This window comes from Papilio polytes, unplaced genomic scaffold (assembly GCF_000836215.1).
Source record: "Papilio polytes unplaced genomic scaffold, Ppol_1.0 DF822289.1, whole genome shotgun sequence".
NCBI lineage: Eukaryota > Metazoa > Arthropoda > Insecta > Lepidoptera > Papilionidae > Papilio > Papilio polytes.
The window spans coordinates 2023009-2034364 of record NW_013526915.1 but is presented as its reverse complement, the minus strand read 5'-3'; the positions used below and the strand labels follow the sequence as shown (position 1 = coordinate 2034364).

The window sequence follows — 11356 nt, the reverse complement described above, 5'->3', positions numbered from 1 at the left end:
GCCAATTCAACTGTTTAGTTGCATGAGTAAAAATCGAGTAGTGTGCGCACCACCATATAAGCTCATAGGAATCAAAGCGCGACCAAACAGTCGTGCCATAGTCAAAAGTGTGCGTGCGCTCTTAAAATACCGAAATCGAATAATTGCAACTAGTTAAAGAATTCTTGTCGTTACTGTTATTGTAGTTTAGTATTTTAATTTATTGCACCAAGAGGAGGTTTAACTTAATTCTTATTCAAATACTAGCTGTTCCCGTGTCTTCATCCGCATGAAATCGTAATAACTTTATTGTTTACGTTTGTCAAATGTCAGAATTCAAATGCATAAATGACAACCTTCCTTAATGTTGGTAGCTTTTAGTTTATGGTCCCTTTCCGAAATAAATTTTTTTTGCCAATCTATTTAACCCCCAAGTTTTAAAGTGTGAAAATATATGGTATAGCCTAAAGCCTGTCGTAAGTGTAGGGCTTTTTGTTACATAAAGAATTGTTCAAAAATATGCCGTGATTGCTGACATCCAGTCCACAAAGTAGTGTGTGTTTACGCTTTATTATAATAGTATAGATAAAAATTTAAAACACGATACCTGAATTGCAAATTTATTTACAGAAATAGCTCATATAAAAATTATAAACTTTTAGAGAAGTTACATACATTATTTTACACATTACATTTTTACACGTAACATAATAATTCCTTTATCCAAAAAAAAAATTACATTACGGATAAAAGATGTTTTAAAAATTACATAAATTTTTTACAAAATAAAGACGTACATGTTTTTTGAATTAATGCTTGCATTACATTTAACACAAGATTAATAACTAAGTCAAGCGATGGCAATTTTTCTTAAGAGCACTTACACAGATGTTTTTGATGTAAGATGTTCTCAAGTAACATCGGAACAACTGATATTCTCAGTGGAACAAAGTTATATAAAACTATAAGTACAGAACAAGGGTAGATATTTACAAGAATTGAAGGTTTTTTTTCGATTTTATATCTTAAGAAAAATCTATAAAATATATTTTACAAACAATATTTCTTAAAACTAAAATAAAATACCATTCATTTTAATTACAATTTAAATATAAAATTTATTAAAAAAGCATTTTAAACTAGTCTTTTTACATGTATTATCAAAGAAATTAAAAAGAAAACTAAAGGTTGACATCGCCACTGATTTATCTTCAATTATGAGAATGGACGGTTATATTCGTGCTGTTAAGATTAAAAAAGTTTTCGATTCAAGAAGCATTATTCTTAGTATTCTTAAAAAAATATTACCTATCTCTCTATGTCTATGTCTGACCCAATAAATCATCCGTAAGATTGATCCGATTTTTTTTTAATTACGTAATAAGAAAGTGCGTACGAAAACGGTTAGATCGATATCATATATTAGTCTATTCACTGTTATTAAGCTAGGTATTAAAGTGGAACAGCGGGCGCACTTCTTTGACTAAACTATTGTACTGTTGTGCGATTGTCGATTGTTTCGCAGCCAATTCAACTGTTTAGTTGCACAACTGAAATGGAGTAGTGTGAACACCTCAATATAAGTTCATAGGAATCAAAGCGAAGTTTGCAAAGTTTCAAGTGTACGCACGCTCTAACTGAGATGAACAACGGATTGATTATTGGGTTGCATGTCAATATATAAAATCTTATCAAGTGGGTTCTATTTGTGTTGACTGTGGGTTCTTATCCTTCCCGAAAGGGCTACCAGCTTCACCATCCCCACTGTTACCGCTGTTGGCTGCTACTGATGTCAGTGGCACCTGTGAAAATACACCTTTTGAGCTTATCTGAAATTAAAATTCTATATGCAATGAGCATCTGTATACTATGAATGAAGTGTGAAAGAGGATATGAGTAAGAAGGAAGTGAATTCAGATATGACTGATAGAGATGTATAGAAGGTTAGTTAATCCTCCATAAGGTAAAGGAAGACGATGACATCGCTAATATCTTGATTCCTAATTTCTATTTTCCTAGCGTAACTTTCAGACTTCACGCAATCCATCTCTTTCTAGGTCTACCTCTTCACTTAAGTTCGTCTTAATGTTCTTGATTGTTTTATTAATGAGAAACAAAAAATACAGAGTTCTAAGAATAAATAATCTTTAAAATATAATGGCTTAGATTGATTGAAAACCATCAATAAAGATTGTGAAATAGTTTAATATGAACGCGTGTAACAAATCAAACTGTACGCTGCGTTCGATTATACAGATCGATATTCTATTTTCAATAAGATGTTAAATATAAATATTATTCAACATTCCACCAGCCAGCAAACGGAAACGTTACATATGGTATTATATATAATCACACTAATATTATAAATGCGAAAGATGGATGTTTGTTAGAGTTTGTAGATTATCGATAGTTTATCTATGAAATTTGGCATATGTGTCCTCTACATAGTCTGGAAGAACATATAGGCTACCTACTTTTATTTTGCTGACGGAGTCGCGGGCAAAATCTATTTTAATATATAAATAGAAATATATTAATGTGCGTAAATTATTGTATCATGGATATATTCCAATAAATTTCGCTGGTGATGGTGCTGCGGTTAGGCGACAGCTTGGTATAATGAGTTTAATTTGCACAAAAATCATGTCCCATGTTTAGGCATAAACGCCGACGCGTTTAGTAAAATACTAAATTTCGCCCGCGCCTTTGTGTTCTTTAATTATACCTTCTGTATCTATGACAAATTTCATCGAGATCCGTTCAGCAGTTTAGGTTACAAACTCTAACAAACATTCATCCATCTAAACTTTTGCAATTAAAATATTTAATTATTATACTAAGACTAAAATTATTATGAATTCTACAAATATCGTGTTTTAAAGGTAGCCTTCAACATAGATACCTAGATGGGAAATTTAAAATAAGGTCAGTTTCCTTATAGAGTCCAGTTAATAAAGATACATTATAATTGTAAACTATTAAATATCCAACGTACCATAGAAACTGCAGTACAGATATGTGCGTTTGAAGGTCTTGGTGGGGTGACGGCGGGATCAAACCTGAGATCCAATTGCAGCATATACACAGTGGCGGCCAATGTGCTGATTGACACCACGAGCTGTGCCACGGCAACGCCCACGCACGTTGTGCTGCTACAACTGTCGTGGAAACAATATTAAAGTACCAAGATCATCATCGTCTTCCTCCTTATCCTACACCCGTAGAGTGAGCGCATCAGGTTTTTGTTCTCCACATAACTGTATCATACGTCATCTCACTTATCGCTCCCTTCTTGATCCATGATGTGTAAAAATCAAATATATTGTATAGTCAATTGGACACCTTCTATTCGCTTTACCTATAATTTTTACTTCTTAATGATTGATCAGTCTTTAAATCCATTCAACTAGTTCATATAACCCAACTTACCCTAAATTCATTAGTGTTCTAATACAAATCACTAGCATTGCTATATGCGCGGCTATAGCGACTGTCCACAACGCAGTTAGAGGCACGGCAGCACAGGGAGCAGGTCCGAGAACTCTCCACGGCGCTCCCCAAGACCTTGACGTCCGAGATCTCGCGGAGTTCCAACCTCCGAAACCGCGGCTGAAGTATACTGAGGTAGCTGGTTAGATACAAAAGAATTAAATTGTATAGTTCGACACTTCGAGTTGTTTGGAGATGAAAATATTTATGGCTTTAAATTAGAGACTTTACTGTCTACAGCTAGTTTTTTACTGAATGTTATAAATATACCTTAGAGTAGATTTCGCGCCATAAATCTATACTCAGGGAGTCTCTTGACTATGAGTGCAGGAGTTAGTCATAGAATTCCAACTACAGTAAGTCACAAGCTATGCTTAAAACTCGTAAACCTTTAGTTGGGATTCGGAATTTGAATCCATAATTTAACGGTTAAGTACGCTTAAGGATAAGACCTGCCATTAGGAGGTTATTTTATGCAAATTGTTCGTTCCCTCGGGTGTGCTTATCTCTTAAGAAGATTATATATGTCCTTTTAACAGCATAGTATTTTAAATGTTGCGAATTCAGTGTGATATTTTAATTAACACAGGTCTGTGGTTTACGATAGAACATGTAATTATGAGGATTAAGTCATCTTCATTTAGTTTTATAATGTATAATTTTTCTGTACATTATTTGAAGCTGTCTTTTCAGATTGAAGTAAATTATAACATTTTTATTTAACTAGTGGGCTATAATATGTAGACTATGAAATGATGACTAGAAATATGTAGACTGTAATAATTCTGAGAATGTGTGGTAAAGCTGTTTGTAGTTGGCTTTTGGTCTGATAACGTTGTAGAAGCACAATGTAAGTCGGAAGAATGTGCTTGAAAAACTATAATTATGTATAAAAAATCATGAATTATATATTTACTTGCTGCTACAACTGTTATAGCTCCCGCCGGCACACCTAATCCTAGCGCTGGTTTTTGTTTTTCTTCCAACCATCCAACCGCGCCAACCACCAGACCACCGATGCCACAGACAATCTAGAAAATAATAGAGTTTAAAATATTTATGTTTGATCAGTCAATACGCTGGAAAAAAACTAGACAACAAACGTCCCATGTTAGAAGTAGGCATCAAAAGCCACCCAGTCATAAAATACCATACAAAAATCGCTCATTTTTGATTTATCATCAACTTGCCCTTGTCCCTATGGAGGGTCAACTCAGTATGTACTTGTATACATCTCTATCAGCCGTCATATATTAATTTACTCCTTTAAGCATATCCACTTTCGCACTATGCATCCAAAATTTTGTTGCTCAGGTCGAGTCAAAGCAATAAAATGTGCTAATTCCATGTCATTCCGCATTACGGATAATTTACTTTTTCACTGTAGACGCTTTATAAATAACGTGGAAAATATTACAATGGGAATTAATTTAATCAGACAAATTTCTTGGTTCGCCGGTTAAAAATAAAATAACTGTAAATTGAAAGAATACAATTCCAAGCTGTTGTATGGTGAAACGATTTCGGAAATGAGAACGTAAAACATTTAAATGTTTATAGAAAATTCGAAATCTGCGCACTGTCCGTCATCGGATCTTTAGTCATAAAATTTCGATCTTGAACTTCGGTTTTTATTATTTTATTTCCATCTCTATCTATATAATTTGCATGATCGCAGTTGCTATTTATAGCCAATGTTTACGCGTTATTTCGAACAGTCGTAACCATGTCAGGTAAATTTACGATTCTTTTTAATTGTTCCTTTATAAACTTTCTGACATTTGAACTTCGTAAATTAGCGTTAATCGTTTCTTTGTTTTCATCATCCGAACGTTTTGATGTTCTCTCGATAGCTGTAAAAAGTTCGTGTCCCGTTTCACCTTGCACTTGTAGCTTTGAGTAACATTGTATGGAAGCCACGTAAAGTGCATTGCCCGTGAAGTTTACATTCGCGTTTGTTTAAATTTGTACTGACTTTGGAAATTATCTTGCGTGGATATGATAAACTTAACTTTTTTTACCGTAACAAAACAAATTTTGTACTCGTAAATGAAACATGGAGAATTCAAGTATGCATAGAGACAAGAATGCATACTATAAGAATATTTTATTCTTAATTGGGTGCGAGATATATTACCTGTAATACTCTAACTCTTAAAGCAACAGCGAATGGGTAGACTTTGATCCCTGATGCCAAAGGCTCGTCGCCTTTGGAGACTCCACTTAAAGCGCTGCAGACAGACTGCTTGCGGGACCACATCGCCGCTTTGTTATGAAACACTGCAACAATACATTCAGTCCATTGATTAAATATAAATCTTCAAAAACGAATCAGTCAATATACCTAGGTATATGAATCCATGAATATAAAAAAAATGCCTGTGATTTCGTCCGCGCCTTCGATTTTGTGTTACTGTAATCAATAGAACCTTCTAGCTTTTGCCCGTAACTCCGTCCGCGTGTAACAAAAAAATGGAATTACTATTATGAGTTCTTCCAGATTCATCATCATCAACTTTCCCTTATCCCTTAAGGAGGGTCGGCACAGTATGTGCTCTTCCGTACATCTCTATCAGCCGTCATATCTGAATCTACTCCTTTCTTAAGCATATCCTCTTCCACACAATCCATCCATACTTTCTTCGGTCTTCCTCTTCCTTTGTAGCTATCCACATTCATTCTTAACACTTTCTGATTTATGTCATTGTCGTCTCGATTATCTTTCAGATAATGTACTTATTTATTTATTTATTATATTTCTTCCAGATTGTCCTCTACATCTATGTCAAATTTCATCGAGATTTTAGTATAACATTTTCAGCAATATGTTTTTCATTATGAATACTTTTGCTTTTACATGAATATTTCTCGATAACGTGGTTAGCAATTATCTTATCAGCATTTGATGAAAAAAGCTGACAGACTTGTATCAGCACTTAAAAAATCTTTAATAATATGAGAATTCATATCGCAAAAGTTATCAATAATGTGCAAAATATTCAATTTAGTGATGCAAGTAAGGTTATTTGATATTTCGATATTAATTGACAGTTAATAAACTGTCAATTAATTTGACAAAATGACATTATTAGCTGGAGTTTAACTAATTTTAGTACCAAAATGATTTGATAATTTGGATTAAAATCATCTCATTCTGTCTATATTAAAAGAAACTTCAGATAGGTTCAAATTCTTCAAACAATTACATCTGCTGCAGAAGGTCGAAAATTCAATAAACCCGTACATTAATCGTCTCTAGACTACAATCGTCTGAAGTATTCTTGTCTCAATGATAAATGAAGCCTGTTTGCGTAGCAATCAATTGTATTGTTGTGTAGTTTAATTTACTAACTAACGAGAATTCTTTATTTTTAAATTGAATGGTTGTTCTCAGAATTTCTATTTAAAAATCTTGCGTAGTCTTTATTTCTATCTTTAGTATTAAATATATATTAAATGTTTTACATGAGAAAAAAAGTCAAACAACCGAATACGTTAGTTCTTAACAATGTTTTTCTTCATACTGTCCCTTGTGTGTCCTAAACCTTGAAATAAATCCGTGCTCGTTTAGATAAATTGACGTGACGAGAACGGACAGCTTTTTAGTGTAAGTCCGTTATGGATGTAACCAACATATCTACATATGGCTTATATAGATAGCGCGTTAGCATCGCTCATACTTTCATCCTCTAAAACGATTTTTCATTTGTAATATTGGTTGTTACTATCTTCTTAAATATTGATTAAGCAATCTATCTATCTATCTCTACATTTATAGTTTATAACACGGCTAAAACTCACGTGGGACTGGTGTAGGGACCGACCAGTTTCAAACCCGTAGGAGGTCCTTCAGGCTTAGTGGTTGCCGGCTTTATTCGCTAACGCGTTGCGACCATCACTGAGTTTTAGTCGTGTTATAAATCATGTAGTATAATATCTCACGAAACTTTTAATAAGTTAACTATCCACATTTGTTAATTTTAAAAGTTTTCTCTGCTCATATCATGCTATTCTCAGAGTTCGTACTAAGTCTGTTGAATAACGTCACTACCAATATCAATTACAATTTACGCCGCAACGTTTAGAGGGTCCAATCTAAATCAGGCGCGTTATCTACACTAAGCACTCTGTCTTAGAGCCCTCTGATCGACGTTGAATTAGATCTTACTAAGCTTCTTTCATGAGTCTTAGTTTGAAGGGATTTCTACAAAGCTCTTGCTTAACATTACCTTTGAATTGAGTTTCAACAACTGAAATAGATTTCCTTAAGACATTTGAGTCCTAATTGATCTATGGAATAAAACAAAAGCATTTTAAACTGAATTGTGTACTGGATCTTTAGTTACCATTGAAAATGTTATTAATGAATAGTGTAAAAGAAATCATTTAATTGTTACTACAGAAGTAACAAGAATGTTAATTTATATTTCCAAAGCCCTACGATTTTACACTTCAGCATTTGCGAAATGTAGGTTAAGCCCTACCTACCTATCGCTACATGACAAATCACTTAATAAATTTACAAAATTACAAATGCTATGAAGTTTCAAAGAGAATAATCATACTAATATTATAAATGCGAAAGTTTAGATGGATGTTTGTTAGAGTTTGTAGCTTAAACGGCTGAACGCATTTTAATGAAATTTGGCATAGACGTAGAGGATAGTTTGGAAGAACACATAGGCTACTTGCTTTTGTTTTTTATAATTCTACGCGGACGGAGACGTGGGCGAAAGCTTAAATATAATTTGAAACATTTCATTACAATGTTATTTATATTTGTATATAATAGACTGAATTTCGAGAAAAGAAGTGCTCAAATAATCGTCTACAATGCGTGCAAAAATATTTTCTTTGTACAATAAACATCTAAAAACAAATGCGTACACAGAAGACAAATATAGGTGCGGCTTGAATCCGTACGTGACCTTTTTTATTTGCCGTCGCAAATGTAAATCACTAGAATTCCCTTTACTCCATTTTCGTGGTCGTGTGACGAAGGGAATATGTTATATGTAGAAATAGCATTTATTTACAAACGTACAAACGTTGCCCGAGTAATTATGAGCATAAAAGGTTGTTTTAAATTCAGCTTCGGATGCAATCTTACTAGTCTCATTATGTTACTATTTTTTCTAATATTATAAATGTGAAAGTTTAGATGAATGGATGGATGTTTGTTAGAGTTTGTAGCCTAGACGGTTTAACGGATCTCGATGAAATTTGGCAAAGACGTAGAGGACAGTCTGGAAGAACACATAGGCTACTCAGTTTTGTTTTTTTTTTCCACACGAACGGAGTCGTGGGCGAAAGCTAGTAATTTTATTCTATATTTCTTGAAATGTTTTAATCCACTCAAAAACGTTTTAATTCAAGTTCTGTTAATGTAAATGTAAAAACAAAGATAATCAAAACTGTGATAGAATTTTGAGATCAGTGTTGAGCCTAAAATGTTGTCTTGGGTGTCATTTATGACATCGCATTGTTAGGTAGGACAATTTCCTTATGTTATTAATGTGCGTACTTAGTACGTAGTCACCGAGTTATTACTTAAACCTATTAGTATAGATTTCTGATAATTAATCTATACAATTTAATGCTAGTTACCTTTAATTGTTTGATAATAATCTTTTGTCAACATTTTTTAAAATATTTTGTATCTTGTCTATATAGTCCTTTCGATTTGAAATTATTTTATTTAATTCCCATGGGGAAATGGGCAATAAATGAGACATTACGATCCCCCAGCGACCAACAGTAATTGATATTTGAATATTATTACCTACTTTGCTCTTCATGATCAATATTTATGCCCTTTTTTGTTACATGACAATTTTTTTTAAATACTTTGTGTAACGAGTATTTTTAATCAACAACATAAATTATTATATATATACTGTTTTATATTATTAAAATTTATCTGTCACATGATTTTTGAGTTGATACACGAAATGCCTTTCGTGTAAAAATTAATAAATAAAGTTGTAAATGGAACATGAGAAGTACCACATTTATGTGTTTAAAATAATTGCTGATGTATTAAATTATTCAAAATCTTAATTTATATGGTAAGGTAAACGCGTGATATCTTAATTAAAATAAAAAATCAATATCTTACCAGGCATATGAAATAATTATGTCCATCCACACATCACAAAGTAGTTATTCGTATTTGTTAGTACGTAACATTTTATGCGAGAAGTTAACACCCAAGTTGGAGACGTCCGTCGCCTCTCAGACATGAACGTCGACTGAAAACTGAAAGCGGTTGAAAGCCGAATAAAGTCAACGTAGATCGTGATCACATACTTATTAAATATGGACATGCTGAAATTTATTGCAATAAACTATGAATCCCGTTATAATTAGGTTGCTTTTAAAACTCTGGTAAAATGTATCTCTGATGCTGGGTTGCTGTTTCCATTTATTTTGTCAATATCTATTGATTCATTAGTGTTAGATTAATTAAAGTTACGTAGTTCGGAAACGCATTTCAAGAAATTATTGAACGAAAAACTAACGAATGGTTAAACTGGCCTTGAATGGATTAGTGCTATAATCATTCCAATATTATATATTGCAAAGTTTAGATGGATGGATGTTTGTTAGAGTTTGTAGCCTAAACGGCTGAACAGATTTCGATGAAATTTGGTATAGATGTAGAGGATAATATGGAAGAACACATAGACTGCTCAGTTTTGTGTTTTTTTCTTCCACGGGGACGGAGTCGCGGGCGAAAGCTTGCTGCTTATAATTAGAACTAAATAAATAGATGGGAAATTAATTTAAAATATACTAATATGAAGTTACAATCCTTTTGAATAGTAAATCATAACTATTTCTTTCTGATATTTTGAATATACAACCGAAACATATAACGTTTTACTTGTAAGATTTCCATGTAACAGTAAGCACATTTGCTGCCAGTATTATTGGATTTCTCTCGCCTGAAGCTCCTCATTGAATGTACCGAAAGCCACTCGACTCAGCATCAAATATATGATATTATTACACTGTTATTTTCCACTTGGGATGAATCTTTGAGTACACAATCTTGAACTATTATATTCTTGATATGATTACTTCTCTATTATATCTAAGTGTCGACGTGAAAGATCTCGTAGACTAGACTTGTCTTGATACTTTATTGTATAATTCTAACTTCAGTTATACGCCCACGCCTTTGACTAAATTCTCGCACAACTGTTTCGTCGTATTTTAGTTCCTATAAGCATAACAGTTGACTTATAGAAACAATCGACAATCGCACACCAGTTGTACTGTCCTTTGTTACCATGTTTAAATTCATTTGAGTTAGATCGCATGCAAAAAAGATAAATACCGAATCCTATAAATAAATTTCACAGCGACTGTCTACCAAATGCTTACAGACTTTGATAAGTTCTATCTGCAAGCCTCAAGGGACAGCGAACCCTGAATAACACCCGCAATCTTAGTCATTTCGTGACACCGGACCCGACGGTTTCCATGTCACTTATACCGTGTGTTTCCATTGCTAATATACTTGTATCAAAACATATTCCTATCCCTCTTATTAACGCTGTTAAGACAGAGATAGAATGTGTTGCACTATAGGTTTTTCGATATAGGAATCGAAATGTTTTGTTCTTTTATTACAATCCCTATTCCCTTGAATATCTCTTGATTTCTCTCCTGTTACATAGAAATTTCTTTTTGTACCCTGTATTGTGATTGTTCTACAAAGGATAAGACATACTGTTTCTTTTATTACTCTAGATTATGTATGTTTGTCGGATATCGTATGAATACTTCTATACTTAGGGTGAGTTGCATCAAATCGCCGGTTATCGTAAAAGTTATAGTTATAGTTAATAGGGTTACAAGTGCAAAAACATATTCTCAC

General features: G+C 33.2%; 1 protein-coding gene across 1 annotated transcript; it reads right to left on the bottom strand.

Moving 5' to 3' along the window:
* Nucleotides 1-1158: 1158 nt before the first annotated feature.
* LOC106106253 lies at nt 1159-9695 on the bottom strand. The gene is made up of 6 exons (XM_013286807.1): nt 9590-9695; nt 5609-5751; nt 4388-4502; nt 3412-3610; nt 2978-3140; nt 1159-1781 (listed from the first exon to the last, which is right to left on the bottom strand). Exons 1-6 carry the CDS (start codon nt 9594-9596, stop codon nt 1671-1673), a joined length of 738 nt encoding a protein of 245 aa, XP_013142261.1. The 5' UTR covers nt 9597-9695; the 3' UTR covers nt 1159-1670.
* Nucleotides 9696-11356: the final 1661 nt, after the last annotated feature.